The 20,951-nt window shown below is 39.4% G+C and overlaps 1 protein-coding gene across 1 annotated transcript; it reads left to right on the forward strand.

The window, feature by feature from the left end:
* The first annotated feature begins 6,416 nt into the window (after positions 1-6,416).
* EIR1 (Auxin efflux carrier family protein) lies at positions 6,417-11,251 on the forward strand. The gene is made up of 6 exons (XM_089155794.1): positions 6,417-8,002; positions 8,449-8,740; positions 9,127-9,212; positions 9,305-9,462; positions 10,135-10,211; positions 10,498-11,251. The coding sequence occupies exons 1-6, from the start codon at positions 6,751-6,753 to the stop codon at positions 10,562-10,564; spliced, it is 1,932 nt and encodes a 643-aa protein (XP_089011920.1). The 5' UTR covers positions 6,417-6,750; the 3' UTR covers positions 10,565-11,251.
* The last annotated feature ends 9,700 nt before the right edge of the window (positions 11,252-20,951 follow it).

Consider the following 20,951-nt stretch of genomic DNA (forward strand, 5'->3'; position numbering starts at 1 on the left):
CTGACTGCAACGAATGAAACGCACATCCCAAATAAGGTGGTCTCTCCCCATAAGGACAGTCAACTCTGCTACCGACTGTGCTGGAACCAATAACAAAGGCAAAATCTCCGGATAGGCAACGGCTCTTGTCGGGCTAACTTACCAAATACGTATAAGGTAAGTTAATCATTATAAGACAGGGGACGCATCTCCTTGGTAAGCAAGCCAATACACTTTGAGCATAATCTTGTGTAGCTTCTGCACGAGACCTCATTCGGTTCATCATCTAACTTTGCCATCGGAGGCAGCTGCCCAGCACACAAGCCGGCCCGCATCTAACCTTTCTTGCAAGACTCATCGTCCTGGATACGAGAGGAGGCTCAGTCGGATCCAGAAGCATAATTGATCCGCATCAAAAGCTATTTGCTTGAAACGTAAGAAGCGGAGATCTTGGTTTGATCTTCCACACATAAATTTTAGAGAACATCATATCAAGGCTCTATTTGAATGATATTGCAGGCATTAATGCAATTTCCAAGCAATGGAGTTCCCTCAAATCAACTACCGCTTGCAAAATTTTCTTCATGAAATTCCATGGTTACGGATGACTTATTGAAGCTAGTGGATGTGGGCCTTGAAGCAGTTGCCAGAAATTGTTCCATGAGGACCTGCATTGCTCTAGGAAGCTGGTTCAGCTAGGGAGAGATCAACATTATGATCCTTCATCATTAGATTTGAAGATCAAGAAGAAGAAAAATAAGTCAGGCAAGGGAATGAGGCAGAGCATTACTCAAATCTTTTTCAGAAAACCTAGAGCAAAGCCGAGGAATGAAAAGCAAAAATTTCTTTAAGAAGAACAGCTAAACAGAAGAAAGAGCATTCTTGCATTCTCCGCAGATCCTAAATAAGTTCGATACAGGATTTTGAATAGCATGCTCGAAGGAAACTTTGGCAATTCAAGGCGCTACTGTTCTCTCCCACCTCATCGCAGGATCTCCTTGTTGCTTCTATCGGCCCTGGGGGGTTCTCCATAGTAGATGGCTTGAGTCAAGGGTGCTCATGTGCTGCTCCTCACGGCTAAGCCCAAATCCGGGTCAGCTTCACGCCACAGCAATTGCTTTTCTTCCAGCACAGACCATGGCAGACAATCATTCTCAGCCTGATGATCATTTGAGGGGAGGTTTTCGGCAATTGCTTCCAATGGGAAGCTTACATGAAGGAGTGATATTCATGTTGTTCGAGATGGTGGTGTTTAGATTGGCCGAGGTTCTTGATTAGAACCCAAAGGCCATTCAATCCCATCTTGGCAGCCCTCCAATTTTCTTAACATTCGGATGAGATCCTCTATAGGCAGACAATCACTCCAGATCCGCTCTTTGAAGTACTACAAAGCCTAACATCTCTTAGCTGGAGGGAGCATCACAGCTTGACTATAAGTAGACTTACTATGCTAAGGGGAGTAGAGAAGATATAAACATCTTACATCTCGACCTCCTCCTTTGCAAAGTAAAGAAATAGCCATGCTCGACGAAAGAGGTTTAGATATACAAGTCTAAGAGACTACTATACTAGAAACCTATGAGTCGACCACAATCACTCTACTCGACCAGCATTGGAATGACTCTTCTCCAGTAGAACAATCACATTGTTCGACCAAAACAATAACTCTGCTCCACCAACATTGGGAAGAAAATGGGCTTCACAAATGAGTAAGACCCATTAAAGTCTTCAGGCTTCCTGAGTAAGACCTAAGAAATTAGGCATCAAAAAGAAAAAGACCTAAGTCCCTTAGGCATCAGAAAGAATAATACCTAAGTCCCTTAGGCATCAAAAAGAAAAAGACCTAAGTCCCTTAGGCATCAAAAAGAGTAAGACCTAAGAAATTAGGCATCAAAAAGAAAAAGACCTAAGTCCCTAAGGCATAAAAAAGAGTAAGACCTAAGAAATTAGGCATAAAAAAGAAAAAGACCTAAGTTCCTTAGGCATCAAAAAGAAAAAGACCTACGTCCCTTAGGCATAAAAAAGAGTAAGACCTAAAAAATTAGGCATCAAAAAGAAAAAGACCTAAGTCCCTTAGGCATCAAAAGAGTAAGACCTAGGTCCCTTAGGCATCGAAAAGAAAAAGACCTAAGTCCCTTAGGCATCAAAAAGAAAAAGACCTAAGCACCAAACGAGCAAGACCTATAAAATTAGGCGTCACAAAAGAGTAAGACCTATAAAATTAGGTGTCACAAACGAGTAAGACCTATGAAATTAGGCTTCACAAAAGAGCAACACCCTAGAAAGAAAAAGCAAGGCAATATCCTAAGGGAACTTCCCTTGCTCAAGAAGAGAGCAGGGCAGTATCTTAAGGGAACTCCCATTGCTTGAGAAAGAAGAAGTAGGGCAGTATCCTAAAGGAATTCCCTTGCTCGAGAAAGAAAAAGCAGGGCAGTATCCTAAAGGAACTCCCCTTGCTCGAGAAAGAAAAAGCAGGGCAGTATCCTAAGGGAACACCCCTTGCTCGAGAAAGAAAAAGCAAGGCAGTATCCTAAGGGAACTCCCATTGCTTGAGAAAGAAAAAACAGGGTAGTATCCTAAAGGAACTCCCCTTGCTCGAGAAAGAAAAAGTAGGGTAGTATCCTAAGGGAACTCCCCTTGCTCGAGAAAGAAAAAACAGGGCAGTATCCTAAGGGAACTCCCATTGCTCGAGAAAGAAAAAGTAGGGCAGTATCCTAAAGGAATTCCCCTTGCTCGAGAAAGAAAAAGCAGGGCAGTATCCTAAGGGAACCCCCCTTGCTCGAGAAAGAAAAAGCAGGGTAGTATCCTAAAGGAACTCCCCTTGCTCTAGAAAGAAAAAGCAGGGCAATATCCTAAGGGAACTTCCCTTGCTCAAGAAGAGAGCAGGGCAGTATCCTAAGGGAACTCCCATTGCTCGAGAAAGAAAAAGCAGGGCAGTATCCTAAAGGAACTCCCCTTACTCGAGAAAGAAAAAGCAGGGTAGTATCCTAAAGGAGCTTCCTTTGCTCGAGAAAGAAAGAGCAGGCTAGTATCCTAAGGGAACTCCCCCTGCTTGAGAAAGAAAGAGCAGGGCAGTATCCTAAGGGAACTCTCCGTGCTAAAGATCTAAAATACTTAGGCAAAAAGACCTAAGATTTATTCTTAGGCAGAAAGTCCTAAGATACTTAGGCAGAAAAGACCTAATATACTTAGGCAGAAAAGACCTAATATACTTAGGTAGAAAAGACCTAAGATACTTAGGCAGAAAAGACCTAATATACTTAGGCAAAAAAGACCTAATATACTTAGGCACAAAGACCTAAAATACTTAGGCACAAAGACCTAAAGTACTTAGGCAGAAAAGACCTAAGATTCTCATGCAAAAAAGACCTAAGATACTTAGGCAGAAAAGACCTAAGATCCTTAGGCAAAAAAGACCTAAAGATACTTAGGCAGACAAGCCCTAAAATTCCTTAGGCACGAAAACTTCAACGATTTTTTATACTCAAGTATCATGCCCGGGGGGTAGTTGGTTATAACTGAGCAGTTGTTGACAAACAAATACTTGGCCTTATGACTGAACAAACCCTTACCGAACAGCATGGCTTGGATGATAAACAGGCACAACATATAACCGAACAAAGATTTATTTACTTGAAATTCACATCATGTTCGGGGAAGAACTGAACACAGAGATCTATTTACTTCAACTAACGTCGTACTCAGGGAATAACCGAACACAAGGTGTAAGACTTAAGGGCTTCCAGAAAAGGTGTAAGACCTAAGGGTTTCAAAAAAAGGTGTAAGACCTAAGATTCTTTAGGCTTTCGAAAATAAAAAAGGTGTAAGACCTAAGATACTTAGGCTTCCGGAAATAAAAAAGGTATAAGACCTAAATTTAGGCTTCCAGCAACGTGGTGAGCAAATACGTCAAGAGCACCGTAGTGTGCAAATACGTCACAAGCACCGTAGTGTGCAAATACGTCACGAGCACCGTAGTGTGCAAATACGTCACGAGCACCGTAGTGTGCAAATACGTCATGAGCACCGTAGTGTGCAAATAAATCACAAACACTGTAGTGTGTAAATACGACAAGCTACCATGCTTGGAGGAAGTAGTCGAACATATATCTACATATACCGAGCAGGTAACCATGGCAATTGGCAAAAATCTTCAATCAAAGAGGAGGACGATCAATGATAATTCAATAGCCAAAGAGACAATTAAGAAGACAAAGCAAAGGAGTCTCCGATAAAATTGCGAAAAATGTGAAAACCATGATCAAGGTTAAGGAATTTACAAAATAAAGCATAAGAGGACCGGGCAAGATCGACCAACAAAAGTGGTTGATCCAACACAAGCATTAATGAAGATATTTCGCTTGCTGAACAACTCTTCGCCTTGCGATTTAGCATATTACTTCTCAGCCATAGAAACATGGTGACTTCTCGAACAAGTATAGAACACTTTTTCGACTATAGAAAATGGTGGTTGATGAACCAAATCAAAATATTCTACTCTCCGACTATCCAAGATGATTAAGCAATTCCAAGGTCATCATAAAAGCCAGGGTCAAAGGTCACTCTACAAATTGATAAGCCGCATAGGTTATCTTCAAATTTGATTGAGCACAAGTCAAGCCAAAATCGCTCAACTAGACCGAATCATGGTCAAAAGAAACTTAGTCCCTTGGCGCAGAACACAGAATTAACATGACCAAGTGCCCTGGGGGCTTATGTTATTGATATTTTATAATAGACTTACCTAGGTCGACCAAAGAAGCACTGGACTGATCAAACCTTAGTTGGACCACGAATAAAACAAAGGAAAGCAAGGTATACAATTTGAATCATATCCAACCTCCTTAAAGATAGAGATAAGGATTCCGATCAAGTTAGGTAGGTATTTTGAATTGTTCTTAGAGTCCAGGTCAGACTCCACTTACAATCCAAGTAATACTCTCTTGGTAGATAAGATTCCAATCTCCAGGAAGTTAGCAACAATTATAGAGTTCAAGGACGACCAGATCAAGGTCGGTCAAACAAACATAAAGGCGAGACATCAAGATAAATCCAATAAGACTTGTAGCCAAAAGAAAAGGAATTCAATTGGAATTCAACTACTCATATTTGAGTAGGACTCAATCATTAAGATTCATATTGCAGACCGAACAACGTTTGAGTCCCAGTCAAACTCATACATAGAAAAGATATAAAAAGGTATGAGGGCACAAGAGAAAGGTACGCTAAATAGAACATCACTATTCATGTTCTTATTGTTCATTGCTTTCTTGTCTTCCTTAGTCGGATTACTAACTAGATTGTCGAAGGTGAAAACTCGATCTCCACGGTCGAGCTCATTCTTGCAGGTTCATCGTCGGAGGTGAAAACTCGACCTCCACGGTCGAGTTCATTCTTGCAGGTTCATCCGGTTGAGTGGACGAACATGATTGTGTAGCAACACCTGTAATCCTTTGATTAATTATTTGAATTTGCTCTTGATTTATCTATATTTGCATTTTTTATTATTGATGGGTAAAACTGTGGATCCTGTGACGGATCGCACCCACTGGTTGTCGAGTGGGTAACCGAGACCGGCGGGTGGGGTGTGAGAGTAGTAGTATCAGAGCTAGGTTTTACGAAGTCAATAATAGTTAATACAAATACTAGATGAGCAATATGAGTCATAGATCCATAAGTGACTTAAAAGAATTAGAAGTGAATAATAGGTAGAATCTTTCACTAGAAACGAACTAACAAAGTAAGTGAATTTTCTGCTTTTGCATAACTTATCATAAATGAAGTTAAATATATTCTAATATTATGATTATTAAGAAGTGCATATAAAGACAATAATTGAAAATCCAACAAGCATAACTGTACCATTATTTTATTTGTATAAAATAATGTTCTAGAATTCCAATTTTGTCTGTATACAGTCATATGTGCCATTCAAGAATACCAATTTAGGTGAGATTTTAAGCAAGACTAGTAATTCAAGTGTGTTTATTGGCATTATATTAGAGTACACACCAAACTTAGGCTAAAAAAATGATCTAAAATAACCACTGAAATGGCATTGATAAAATAATGTTCTAGGGAAATTTCGGTGAATTTTGCCGGTTCACAGAGTTCACAGAGGGCGAACCGACAAAATTCGCCGAAGTTTTACACTTAAGAGTAATTCGACACGACTTAGGACTAGTTTGGGAATTTTGAAAAGTACACAGATCCCATGTTATCAGATTCCTCATGGTTCACCGCAAAATGAGCAATACAAACATTTGGTAAAATTTAAAGTCTGATATGTAATATCAGAAAGTACAATAGATATAATTGTAATTAAGTTTCGGTAGAGGGGCCATCAGTAATTATTCCGAGGAACAGAAAAAGGAAAGAAAGTTAATAAAAATCATTAATTGCAAAATCCTGTACGATCCATTGCAATACGTTCTCCATTTTATACGATCCATTGCAATAAGTTCTCCATTTTATACGATCCATTTCATTTTTCTAATTTTTTTTACTGCTTCTTGCCCATTTCGACGATTCTGTCTAATCGTAGCTGTGAGCCTGTGATCCAGTATAAAACCCCTCAATGAAGAAAGAGAGAAACTGTTAGTCGACCCAAACCACCAAGAAAATCTTAAGTGTAGCAATTTGTCTTGGATTCTTATAAGTATTTCCCTCGTCAGGTTCTCTTTCTTTACCGTCTTCCACAAAATCTTGCTTGGTCTTGGTCCTCTTGCTGTACCATCATTAGATTCTGTTAAGTCATCCGTATCAACTATCATGATCACCGGGAAGGATATCTATGACGTGCTAGCAGCGATTGTGCCGCTCTACGTTGCCATGATCCTTGCATATGGCTCCGTCCGTTGGTGGAAGATCTTTACGCCTGATCAGTGCTCAGGGATCAACCGTTTTGTAGCCGTCTTTGCTGTTCCTCTCCTGTCGTTCCACTTTATCTCTTCCAATGATCCTTATGCCATGAACTACCGATTCATTGCTGCTGATTCTCTACAAAAGGTTGTTATCCTCTTTGCTCTCTTCCTCTGGCAGGCATTCAGCAAGAACGGTAGCCTTGAGTGGATGATAACCCTATTCTCCCTCTCCACACTTCCCAATACTCTAGTTATGGGAATCCCCCTCCTCAAGGCCATGTATGGTGACTTTTCAGGATCTCTCATGGTGCAAATTGTGGTGTTACAGAGTGTCATCTGGTACACCCTCATGCTTATAATGTTTGAATATAGAGGTGCAAAGCTCCTCATCTCAGATCAGTTCCCTGAAACTGCTGGCTCCATCACATCCTTTAGAGTTGAGTCAGATATCCTCTCGCTTAATGGTCGTGAGCCATTGCAGACTGACGCCGAGGTGGGCACCGACGGAAAGCTCCATGTTGTTGTCCGGAAATCGACATCATCGAGGTCGGTGATATCTTCTTATAGCAAACCTAATGGATTGAATTCCATAACTTCAATGACTCCCCGAGCTTCAAACCTTACTGGTGTTGAGATTTACTCGGTTCAGTCCTCAAGAGAACCCACACCCAGGGCTTCCAGTTTTAACCAGACTGACTTCTATGCCATGTTTTCAAGTAAGATGCCAAGCCCCAAGCACGGTTATACAAACAGTTTCCAAGGTGGTGGAGTGGGTGCAGATGTTTATTCATTGCAGTCCTCAATAGGAGCAACTCCGAGGACTTCTAATTTTGAGGAAGACACGACGAGGTATGGGAAGAAGAGGGGAGGAAGGAGCATGAGTGGTGAGCTGTTCAATTCTGGGTTGTATTCTTATCCACCTCCAAACCCAATGTTTTCAGGATCTACAAGTGGTGGTGGGGGGCCTAAGAAGAAGGAAGCTAGTACTACTGGTGCTCCAATACCCAATAAGGAGCTTCACATGTTTGTTTGGAGCTCAAGTGCATCTCCTGTTTCGGAAGGAAATCTTAGACAAGCAATTAACAGAGCAGCTTCTACTGATTTTGGACTTGTTGATTCTTCGAAAGCTGTCCTTCAACATGAGATCGCAGCATCTAGAGGTTTTTTCTCCGTCAGATTTTACTTGTATTAAATTCATTTTTCTTTAACTGATCTTCCACTTTCCACCATGACGTAAGACGTCCGTCATATCTTCCCCACACAATAACCAGAAAAAAAATTAGAAATCAAGACAGTATCATCACTGACTTTATTTCCAGGATTTACTCGCAAAATCTCGCAACTCATCCATAAAAGTAAGACGAAAATTAGCTCTGCTAATCAACGAAAAGCAAAACTGATTGCATTGCGATTAATACTTGTATTGGGGATCGCAATTCTCTGATAGGATTCTGCCCGTATAGGAGATGGTCACTCATCTTTTAATATTGACCATTTAGTGCTTCTGTACTAATTTTTTGCCTCTTTCTTGCCCCTGTTGGAGTTTCGATCCGGCCGTTTTTTTTTTTTTTTTTTTCTTTTCTGAAAATTATACAATTTTATGCAGGGACGCACGATTTTAGTGAACAAGCTAGCCCTGCCAGCAAAATGGTTGGAGACAAAGTGGTTGAAATAGAAGAGGGCTCCAAGTATCCAGTAAATGGCTCTCCCTACTTAAGCCAGAAGAAGGTTGACCAGATGGGAGCAGACGGGGAGAAGAAGATGGGAGGTAGCAACCAGATGCCACCTGCGAGTGTCATGACAAGGCTCATACTTATCATGGTTTGGAGGAAACTTATAAGAAATCCAAACACTTACTCAAGTCTGTTTGGCCTGATTTGGTCTCTCATATCTTTCAGGTACTTGGAATTTCATCGTACGTTAACTTTATTATTTCCATACAACAATTGCCGCTACATATAAGCTTCTTGGTTTTTCATTTGATTTGTCTGGCATGTTAATTAAAAGACTATACTGGTCCTTGACTTTAAAATGCTTCTTCTTATCAATCTATTTGGGATTTTCTTTACTAAAGATTTGCATACTTCAGGAGAATCTTTCACAATCATTTGTGATCACAAAAAAATCTTTAAACAATCATAAAATGTATCTTACTAAACATGAAATATATGTAGCTTATACAACCACATAGGATCATAATTACAGAAGTTCCTTTTTTTTTTTTTGCTTTCAATCTAGGCCATAATGTGAATGCTTATTAAATATTGGTATACTAAATTGGCAGATGGAACATCGAAATGCCCTCTATTGTCAGTGGGTCTATAGACTTACTATCAAATGCAGGCTTGGGAATGGCCATGTTCAGTTTAGGTATTTTCACAATCACTTATATCATTTATATTTATAATTTTTTCCCCCATATCAATCAATCTCAGAATATTTGGTTCGAAAATTTACACCAGGCTTGTTCATGGCTCTACAACCAAAGATCATAGCATGTGGAAAATCAGTCGCTACATTTGCGATGGCAGTAAGATTCCTAACAGGGCCAGCGGTGATTGCAGCAACATCAATCGCAATTGGGCTCCGTGGTGTGCTTCTTCATGTTGCAATTGTTCAGGTTTTAAATTGATCCTTACACCTTATCACCTAATATATCATTTATTTATAATAAGTTACATATAAATCCCTTAGTTTTCTAGATTACTATATCCTTGAATTTTTCTGTTACATTTATGTACACTTTATGCTTCAAATTATATATCAACATACCTTTACATTAGAATGATGGATAAACGATGACTCAACATCTATTGTATTTTCAAAATTCTCATATTAACTTCATTTACTTTTTAAGAAATTTGCAATTCAAAAAAATACAAATTGAATTGAAAAATTAAGAAATTAAGATATGTTGTATGCAATATTGTGTATTTTGGTGTTACTTATAGGAAGATCCAATGAGGACAAGTATATTCATTTATTTGTAAAACTAAAAGTGGATCTGCCAACGCATAGCTGTTTTAGTGGTTGAAACCAACATCTTTTAGTAAAGAGGTCATGGGTTCAACTCTGTTGAGGCATATTAATATTCCTATCCCCGCTTAATAAAGCCCCTTTGTACAAAAAAAAAAAAAAAAAAAAAAGAATCTTAGACCCAAAGGCACATTTGTAATAGGAAAAAAAAATTCAAGAATATAAAGATAATAGTTTATAAATCTAGGCGGTATGTGTAAATTTTCTCTTTATTCTATAATCCAGGAAGTTAAATTGTTAGTTTTCATGTTTTCAGGCAGCTCTTCCGCAGGGGATCGTGCCTTTTGTGTTTGCCAAGGAATACAATGTCCATCCAGATATACTAAGCACCGGGTGAGTAAATAATGATTACTTTGTCATTCATTAAACCACAATTGCATATTTGCTAGTTTTTATAGGAAATTGATCATCTCCCTTAAGGGGCTCTCCCAATGAATATCCAAAATGAGTTATAGAATTTAGCCACATTGATGTTCTAATACATCAGTTTGGTAATTCAATGAGTGCTTTTGTATAAGAATATTACATAACGCATTAACAATAATTAGGAGATTCTTTCTGAGGAGAGGAGTCAAATATGTTTTTATGATGTTGTACTGAAATATTCTCTCTTCTGCAGGGTCATTTTTGGAATGCTAGTTGCCCTGCCTGTTACAATATTATACTACGTTCTTCTGGGAGTCTAAGCATGTAATGAGAAGACAAAAGAAGGCGAAGTTAGACATCTAAGCTCACCATATACCGTCCAGCCAAAGCAAAGCTAAGGTGTATGGAGACGAAATGATTTAAAGTACTCCATTGGATTCAGTGTACAAGTCAGGATTTATGTGATCACGGGCATGTGACTTCTGGGTCTCGAAGTGATAACAGCTTCTTTATTTTATGATTTTTATTGTTTCAAGTTTTCCGTTATCTTAGACTATAGGTTTGGGTAGAAAAAAGAAAAGAAAAGAAAAGAAAAATAACCATGCAAGAAAATAGAGAGATTCACTGGCTCTTGTTACTTTCCTTGGATCAATATAAAAGTGTCTCATTGACTTCTAAGAATCCGCTAAGCTTCTGCATGTGGTTTGAAGACTGAAAGGTAATATTGTATTGTTCCTTGCTGTAAAATGCATTGAACATTGACTTTAAAAGGTGGTTGGTCCAAATCTGAAAAATCACTGGTCATAGTGAAGAAGTTTCCGGGTGACAAGATTTTATTTTGCTCAGTAGCACCACGAAGGCTTCTGTCAGTTTCGAATTGTGTGTTACAGTCTATAGTTTTGATAGAACGATATTACTAAAATAAAATATATAAAAAATCCATAATGGGATCTTGATAATTGATTAATCATTTTTGGAAAGAAGCAGGAGATTCTTATGTAAGTAGTGTCACATGCATCCTCTGGCCTCTCACACTCTCTCCCTATTAAACAACTTCGTGGATTACGAATCTCTTGATCTAGTTGTGAAGAGCACATGGTAAGTGGATTACGAATCTCTTGGTCTAGTTGTGAACACCGAATGAATGTAAGTCAAACTACTACATACACCCATGACAGAGCCTTCCTAGCAAAACGATGGACAACATTTGGCTTTTTAAATTTGGAATGTGTAAACTAAGATTTGTACTTCAAAAATCTCTTCAAGCAGACCTAGTCGGCGATTGCTAATTGTTGAAACACCATGAAGGATCATAAAAAATAAAAAAAAGGGAGGAGAAGAATACACACAATTTTAAGGTGGTTTGACTGTTATGAGTTCAACCGACATTCACGGAGATGTATAATTTTCAATAGCTGCTATAGAGGATGAGTCCTGTTGTATGCTGTTACTAGGATTCGTGTGATTGATGATTATCACATGAGTTCTCTTCTACTAGTTTACTAGTGTGACATCCCCCACTATCCATACTAGATATGTATTGTGTCAATTTGGTTAAAAAAACCGTTAAACCGTACCATACCGAACCATTTCCAAATTTGGTATGGTTTTTACCGAAACCGAATTTGGTAATTCGGTACGGTACGGTTACGGTATAAGGTATCATACCGTTGGTAAATACCGTTTACCGTACCATTAAACCGATTACCGTTTACCGTTTACCATACCGTATCTTTACCGTGTACCGTAAAGTTATTAACCCTTTAAAGTTTAAACCTAAACTCATCTCACACTTCACTTCATACCCACCTTACAGCCTCAATCTGCTTAATGAAAAGAAATTCAAGCACGGTGCAGATATAAACATACAAGGAGACCCAGTGGATAATCAAGTTAATAATGGCTTTGATCCAGCTAGACAAGCTTATGACCCCAACCAGGGAGGCTGGGCTTCGACACCTGGTTCTTGTCCTGATGGCTTGTTTGATGGCCATTCTTATCTGCAGGTAGGCATTTGATAACATGCTTCATTTTTATAAATAGGTTTTCAGGTTATTTATTCCTGGTAGTGATCCTTGTTCCTGCCAGTACCACTAAACTCTTAAGTCTATCTAAAGTTGTTGAAGCTTCCCAGGTGCTTCCCAAGTAAAGATTGGCTAGCAACAGACCAAGCCGATCAATAGTCATAAACGCTAAGTTTGATCTAGAAAATGATCCTAACCCCCGTGATAGCCCCTAAGACATAAATTAGATGATTCATTTCACTTAGAACAGATTAGAACTTGAGAAAGGAAAGAGAAGAGGAGACTCAAAGCTCAAAAGGCTTGTTCAATCAATTGGAGGCTAGGAAGCCGCTGAACCTCTAGGAAAACAATGTAGGGAGGTAAAACTTACTCTCCTCTACCTCCATGTACACTATTTGTTAAATTTGGGTAAGTATAGACCTGTTGGTGTTGGAAATTGGGGGGGGAAACCAAAGGGGTTTCTAGATCTAATGACCATTGAATATTTACTATTTTTAGTGTTGACTATTGATGCATTTAAATTGGGTTTACAACATATGACAAATCTCAATTGAAATTTAACCTAGGAATGGGTGATTTGGGAGCACAAGTAATGGAGAGGGATTAGAGGCGAATTAAGGGGGGAAATATGCCATAAATACACTAAGGATGCAGCTAAGCTTTGTTGGGAAATCCACAGGAAATAAGCGAAGAAAAGCCCCAAAATTTGGATTGAAATTCTATCAGCAACATAGACGGTCAATAGGCTGATTGATGTTGTAACGACTAGCTTATCTTCAAGTATTAACCTGGTTTGCTAATTGGAAAAGGGTTGATTTGGGCAAATAGTTCACCCCACAAACACTAACTTGCGTACTTGTAATTTTCACTACATATTTTGATCAACTAAAACAATTGTTTATAGAGGAGTGTAGTTGTACACTATTTACTAGGACTCATCTGAATGATGATTATTGCATGAGTCCTCCTTTACTAAGTTAGTAGTATGATATCCCCCCAATATCCTAACTTAGTATGTGTTGTTTGTCCAGAACCCGGAGGAGCTAGTGTTGCCATGTTTTGGGCCAAAAGTGTCACATCCACCCAGCCGATACCTTATCTGGCATACCCAAGTGTGTGATCCATAGCCCCGAAGATCAGTATCGAGGAAATCAACCTCCACATTTACAATGATGTAATCAAGAACAAGACTAAATTTGTCATATCCCCCTAGCTGGTACCCTAACTGGCATACCCAGGTGTGTGATCCACAACCCCGAAGATCAAGTATCGAGGAAATCATCCTCCATATATGCAATAACATAATCATGAACAGATAAAATCAAGTATAATATTATAAACAAAATATCAAATCAGGAAATGAATATCAATATAATCAGAGTGCGGAAAATGATAATAGATGTAAGCACATCAAAAAGTAGAGTGAGGCAGAAACTCACTCCACAGTTACAGTGGAATGTAGCACATAAGTCAAAAAAAATTACAACTTTTTCTAAAGAAAAGTAAAGAAAGAAAGTCAAACTGAACTACGAGTTTTCTATCCTATAGATAACATCTTCAAAATAGTGGACTTCATCAATCCAACATAGATGTTCCAACTCCACGTTATGTCTAATCGTAGTACGCAACTTGATCGCTCGAGGGATCATCAATGTTATTGTTGCTGCACAATCCTATTCGTCCATTCATCCGGATGAACCTGCAAGAATGAACTCGACCGTGGAGGTCGAGTTTTCACCTCCGACGATCTAGTTAGGAATCTGATTGAGGAAGACAAGAAAGTAATGAACAATAATAATTCGAATAGTGATGGTTCTATTCAGCGTACCTTTCTCTTGTGCTCCCTTACCTTTTTATAAGTTTTCTACGTATGAGTTCGTCTCGAACTAAAACATTACTTGGACTGCAATACGAACTTTAGTGATTGAGTCCTACTCAAATATGAGTTATTGAGTCCCAGTCAAATACTTTGTCTTTGGTTATCAATCTACTAGGATTCACTTTGTTATCCTGCATTTACGCTTGTATAACCAGCCTTGACTTGGTCTGTTCAACTTGGGTGTATCCGAACTGGTTCGACCTGGGTTTATTCGACCTGGTCCAACCTGGGTTTATCCGAACTGGTTCGAGCCATTTTATTTATTCTATATCATAAGCCCCCCAGTCTCTAAAGTCCAAGCTTCATGTTGTTCAAATATTAGAGATTTGATGGCCAAACATGCTTGAACTTCCGACCAACATTACTTTAAATCTTTTGTATCTGAGAAATCTGATTTTTAGATTAGGATTTTCTGGAAAGTATAAGAACCAACTATTTCTCTTTCACTTCATTTCTGCTGAGACTTTCCGTTTTCACTGCCGAAGAAGACGACCATTTGCAGAATTTTCAAAATCCCTTCTTGCCTAAGTTTATTTAGGTCTTTTTTTGTGTTTTATTTCCCAAAGCACTATAGTTCAATTAAGGATTTTGACTGGATGTCTAACACCATAAGTTATTCCACGAGTCATTTCTTACTGAACACAATAGGTCGTCCTTTTCCGATCACCGTATGTCGGTTTTTGGTGCCTAAAAAAGTAGGTCTTTTGGTGCCTAAGGGACTTAGGTCTTTTGGTCTTGGGTGATTTTGCTCGACCAATGTTGCAAGCGGTGCATTTATGGAAATAAGATCTTTTGTATCATTTCCATTTAAGCTTGTGTTCTAGTCGAATGCATCTGAATTTTCATAGTGCTCAAACCATTAATCTGGTCGAACTGGTTGTGGTCGAGAAGAATCACCAACCTGCTCGAGCTCTTGAGCTTTCATTTGAAATTGTTTGGTTGACCCTGTATTGGGCAAGCATTATGCTAATCCTTTCATAAATCCTTTAGTCTTCTTCTTTGTCTCTTTGGCTATTGAATTATCATTGATTGTCCTCCTCTTTGATTGAAGATTTTGCCAATTGCCATGGTTACCTGCTCGGTATATGTAGATATATGTTCAACCACTTCCTCCGAGCATGGTAACTTGTCGTATTTACACACTACAGTGTTCGTGATTTATTTGCACACTACGGTGCTCGAAGCCTAAATTTAGGTCTCATACCTTTTTTATTTCCGGAAGCGTAAGTATCGTAGGTCTTATACCGTTTTTATTTTCGAAAGCCTAAAGTATCTTAGGTCTTACACCTTTTTTGGAAGCCCTAAGGTCTTACACTTTTTCTGGAAGCCCTTAGGTCTTAAACATTTTCTAGAAGCCCTTAGGTCTTACACCTTGTGTTCGGTTATTCCCCGAACACGACGTTAGTTGAAGTAAATAGATCTCTGTGTTCGGTTCTTCCCCGAACACGATCTGAATTGAAGTAAATAAGTATCTTTGTTTGGTCATATGTTGTGCCTGTTATCATCCAAGCCATGTTGTTCGGTAAGGGTTTGTTCGGTCATAAGATCAAGTATTTGTTTGTCAACAACTGCTCGGTTATAACCCCCAGGCATGCTAATGCCTAAGTATCTTTAGGGCTTGTCTGCCTAAGTATCTTTAGGTCTTTTCTGCCTAAGAACAAATCTTAGGTCTTTTTGCCTAAGTATTTTAGGTCTTTTCTGCCTAAGTATCTTAGGTCTTTTCTGCCTAAGTATATTAGGTCTTTTTTTTGCCTAAGTATCTTAGGTCTTTTCTGCCTAAGTATATTAGGTCTTTTTTTCCTGCCTAAGTATCTTAGGTCTTTTCTGCATAAGTATTTTAGGTTTTTGTGCCTAAATATATTAGGTCTTTTCTGCCCAAGTATATTAGGTCTTTTTTGCCTAAATATATTAGGTCTTTTTTTTGCCTAAGTATATTAGGTCTTTTTTGCCTAAGTATATTAGGTCTTTTTCCTAAGTATCTTAGGACTTTAGCACGGGGAGTTCCCTTAGGATACTGCCCTGCTCTTTCTTTCTCGAGCAGGGGGAGTTCCCTTAGGATATTACCCTGCTCTTTCTTTCTCAAGCAATGGGAGTTCCATTAGGATACTACCCTGCTCTCTTCTTGAGCAAGGGGAGTTCCCTTAGGATACTGCCCTACTCTCCTCTCGAGTCAAGGGGAGTTCCCTTAGGATATTGCCCTGCTTTTTTCTCGGGTCTTACTCTTTTGTGAAGCCTAATTTCTTAGGTCTTACTCATTTTAATGCCTAAGGGACTTAGGTCTTTTTCTTTTCGATGCCTAAGGGACTTAGGTCTTACTCTTTTTGAAGCCTAAGGGACTTAGGTCTTACTCTTTGTGAAGCCTAATTTCTTAGGTCTTACTCGTTTTGATGCCTAAGGGACTTAGGTCTTTTTCTTTTTGATGCCTAAGGGACTTAGGTCTTACTCTTTTTTATGCCTAAGGGACTTAGGTCTTACTCGTTTTGATGCCTAAGGGACTTAGGTCTTTTTCTTTTCGATGCCTAAGGGACTTAGGTCTTACTCTTTTTTATGCCTAAGGGACTTAGGTCTTTCTCATTTTGATGCCTAAGGGACTTAGGTCTTTTTCTTTTCAATGCCTAAGGGACTTAGGTCTTACTCTTTTTGATGCCTAAGGGACTTAGGTCGTACTCATTTTGATGCCTAAGGGACTTAGGTCTTTTTCTTTTCGATGCCTAAAGGACTTAGGTCTTACTCTTTTTGATGCCTAAGGGACTTAGGTCTTACTCATTTTGATGCCTAAGGGACTTAGGTCTTACTCTTTTTGATGCCTAAGGGACTTAGGTCTTACTCGTTTTGATGCCTAAGGGACTTAGGTCTTTTTCTTTTCGATGCCTAAGGAACTTAGGTCTTACTCTTTTTGATGCCTAAGGGACATAGGTCTTTTTCTTTTCGATGCCTAAGGGACTTAGGTCTTACTCGTTTTGATGCCTAAGGGACTTAGGTCTTTTTCTTTTTGATGCCTAAGGGACTTAGGTCTTACTCTTTTTGATGCCTAAGGGACTTAGGTCTTACTCTTTTCGATGCCTAAGGGACTTAGGTCTTACTCTTTTTGATGCCTAAGGGACTTAGGTCTTACTCATTTTGATGCCTAAGGGACTTAGGTCTTTTTCTTTTCGATGCCTAAGGGACTTAGGTCTTACTCGTTTTGATGCCTAAGGGACTTAGGTCTTTTTCTTTTCGATGCCTAAGGGACTTAGGTCTTACTCTTTTTTATGCCTAAGGGACTTAGGTCTTTTTGTGCCTAAGGAGCTTAGGTCTTTTAGTGCCTAAGGAACTTAGGTCTTTTGATGCCTAAGGAACTTAGGTCTTTTTGTGCCTAAGGAGCTCCGGTCTTTTTGTGCCTAAGGAGCTGAGGTCTTTTTGTGCCTAAGGAGCTGAGGTCTTTTAGTGCCTAAGGTGTGACATCCAGCCCAAACCTAGCCCGGACACTTTATTTGTTTTGGGATGAAGAAAGACTCATTTGATGTTAGACCTTAAAGTTGGACCTTGATTTCAGTATTATTATCTTTGAAAGCCTTAAGAAGTCATGCCAGACCTTTCCCCTATCCTAACCTTGACCCGGCCCGGAATTCGTTAGATTTGTAGCTCCGAAGACCCAAAGTGGGGGAAGAGATACTTGTGGACCATTTTGGTTGTTGATTTGGTGTCAGAGCCTAGGCCCTTAGACATTGACGATGATGCCCCTCACTTCAGAGCATTGTCAGTGTTAGTTTTGAATCTGCGCACCGAAGAGGGGTGAATTAGTTGAAATACCTAATGAACTTCTTTGCTCAATCCAAATATATTTCCCGAAACTAGACTTCTCGATTGACTTGTAGGAGAAAACCTCACTTAATTTGACCCCAAATCCCTGTCCGAAGTTGCTAAATTATGTCTGGCAAATCGTGCTTGAGCATCGAAGAAGGTGAGCTTATTTGATGGACCTAATAATCTCCCATGCTTGATCCAAAGGTATTTCTAGAAACTAGACTTCTTTATTGACTTGTAGGAGAAAACCTCACTCAATTTGACCACGTATAGCCCTCCGAATCCCTGTTCGAAGTTGCTGAACTATTTCTGGATTTTCTGCTGAAACTTGTTACCTGTTTTGGTCGATGCTCTTTGGTTGATGCCATCAACCAAGGACCATCGACCAAAGTTACCCAGATTCGAGAAAAAGATGATTTTTGGATATTCCTTCCTCTATTTAAGTGAAACCTCGAACCTAGAACCATATTTTACTCATTTCAACATCTGAGAACGTGGGAAGACTCCTCTTAGGCTCCTCCTTGGCTTGGGTGATGATCTTCTACAAGAATCATTGTCTCTTTTCTCCAACTATCATCTTCTAAGGTATGATTCTCTCTCTTGCTCTCTATCCTACCCACTTCTCTTCTTCTTTTTATTGATGAGGCCATGGCCAAGGTTCTGCAACCTTGCAAACACCTTGCCATGAATGTCTCTTCCCATTTATACTTGCTTTTCCTTCATTCTTGCTATGCCTCACTTGCATCTTGATCCTTGCATATGCATTACCATGATTCCTTGCTTAACAACTTAATTTCTTATACTAAACTGAGATGTGGAGTATGATTAGTCTAATCTCTGGCTTGCAAATGATTGTAATCATGTTCCTAACCTATTCCCCAACTAATTATCTAGCTTCCCTTTCAATTACATCAATTTCTCATGAATGCTAGGATTCTTGTCTTTAGAACATAGGACCTCAATTTGGGGGGTTTCAATTTGACCATTGGATCATGTTAATTCTTGCTACATAGTCTCCTGCTACTGTTCCTAGCATTCCCTCCAAATTTCGGACCTATCCGAACCCCGGAAGACCAATTTCGGACCAAAATCCCCAAAATCCATTATGCAGCCCTGAAGACAATTTTGGTCAATCCTCTTTGGTCGATGCCATCGACCAAGGACCATCGACCAAACTTGTTGCTGACAGCAACCTTGCTCTGTTTTGACCCGTTCGACCTCCAATTTTCCCGATTTCTTTTCTAACCTTTCATTTATGTTTGTCTAGGGTCTTACTACCATCTTTGGATCATTCTTTTGAGATTGTTGGATTATCATCATCGCGACTTAAGGTAAGGACGGTTGTTACCATAACTACATAGATTATGTGATTCTTGCTTCTATGTTAGAGACTTAGTAGATTTACCTTCTTTATCGTATTTCCTATAGTATATGTCTGTTATAAGTACTTCAAGTATCGTAGTGCCATGTTTACATATTCTTTTGTTATCATGATTATGTATTCTTAATAAATTCATATGTAATTGATCATGTTATGGTATGTATCTCTCTATATGATGAAATGTCATCTATGTATGATATGATGGAATTGAGAATGTGATTGAATAGGTATGATTTGGGACTAGGGAATGTCCTATTGACATTTCTGTCCTTGGACATCGGAGGGAATAGTATGGGGTTCTTCGAAGATGCCCATCGACGCTTTTCCGAATTATTGGATGACATATATAGGACTTGTCTAGATATATGGCTAGGATGTCCCTGTCGTATCAGACCCGAATCAAAAGGGCATTGAGACCGAACGACCCGTGGTAGTGTATGGTTTGATGGGCACTCTAGGCCGGTAACCAATCCGGTAGGGGACATAAACCATGCTACGGATACTCGAAAGGGGCCATTTATTGGTAGGGTTGCAAATAGCTAGACTTGGGCTCACGGGCGCTCGAGGATCGGTGGGTCATATCCGTGAGGGGACGTGAGAGCTTCCCGTTTACTATTTGTGGATGACCAATAGGGTTGATGAGTCCATAATCCGGGATTACGCTAACTCTAGTGTGAAGGATACCGGAAAGGATCGCCCGGGGCGAGGAATGGACGTATCTGGATCTGAGTTGATACAACTGAGTAGATGACTTGCATTGGACTAGACTTTACCGTGACATGCGCCAATACTTATACCAAATGGTGATGTGAGAGAGCGGTGACCAAATCCCCTACCATGGTTTGAGAGGACTTTACCTAATTACCCTGACAGACCCAAGATATCTTGTATTAAATTATTTGAATACGAGGAGTTATTCTTGCTTTTGATTATATTATTGTGCTAAGTGGCTATGATCGTTCCTAAACTTGATCGGCAGGACCGTGATTCACTCCCTGGGTAATCCAGATAGGGTACCCCCTTGGTGGATTTAGGGCTGGATGTGACATAAGGAGCTTAGGTCTTTTTGTGCTTAAGGAGCTTAGGTCTTATTGGGATTTTTGTTCGCGGCAGAGCGGACATCGTCCGCTCACTGCTGCGAACACGACACATGGCACTATTTAATCTAACCGTTAAAATCTCAAATGTGGGGACTAAATTGTAAATTTGAAGTTGTTTTACATGAGAGGTTTTAGAGTTTTTTAATTTACAATAAAACCCCTCCAAATCTCATCTACTATTCTCGATCAATTTAGGAACCCTATTTTTGTTGAATCAAGAAAACGCTGATAAACCTTCCTTCTCCGGCGACGGCAACGGCAACGGCATCGAGGTAGCTGCTTTTCATAAACCAAACGACACAGCACTTACTCTAAGGTAAAAGCCCACTCTCGATTAGATTTAGGGAACCCTATTTCGTTGAATCAAGGGAATGATGTGATAAACCTTCCTTCTCAGGCGACGGCTACGGCTACGGCAACGAGGGTATCTGCTTTTCCTAAACCAAACGACGTTGTGTTGTGCAAGATCGCCTCTAAGGTAAAAGCCCACTTATAAAACAGTCTTGCTTAGTTTCCACTGGCTCTGTGATATTTTTC

The sequence above is a fragment of the Hakea prostrata genome, chromosome 5, assembly GCF_041222555.1.
Source record: "Hakea prostrata isolate BN-2017 chromosome 5, UWA_Hpros_2, whole genome shotgun sequence".
Lineage (NCBI taxonomy): Eukaryota > Viridiplantae > Streptophyta > Magnoliopsida > Proteales > Proteaceae > Hakea > Hakea prostrata.

Excerpts from the sequence above, each read along its gene's own strand:
- EIR1 (XM_089155794.1), top strand. The coding sequence starts at position 6,751 with ATGATCACCGGGAAGGATATCTATGACGTGCTAGCAGCGATTGTGCCG. Across the intron at positions 9,213-9,304 it reads AATGGCCATGTTCAGTTTAG|GCTTGTTCATGGCTCTACAA; the intron begins GTATTTTCACAA and ends AATTTACACCAG. Across the intron at positions 10,212-10,497 it reads CCAGATATACTAAGCACCGG|GGTCATTTTTGGAATGCTAG; the intron begins GTGAGTAAATAA and ends TCTCTTCTGCAG.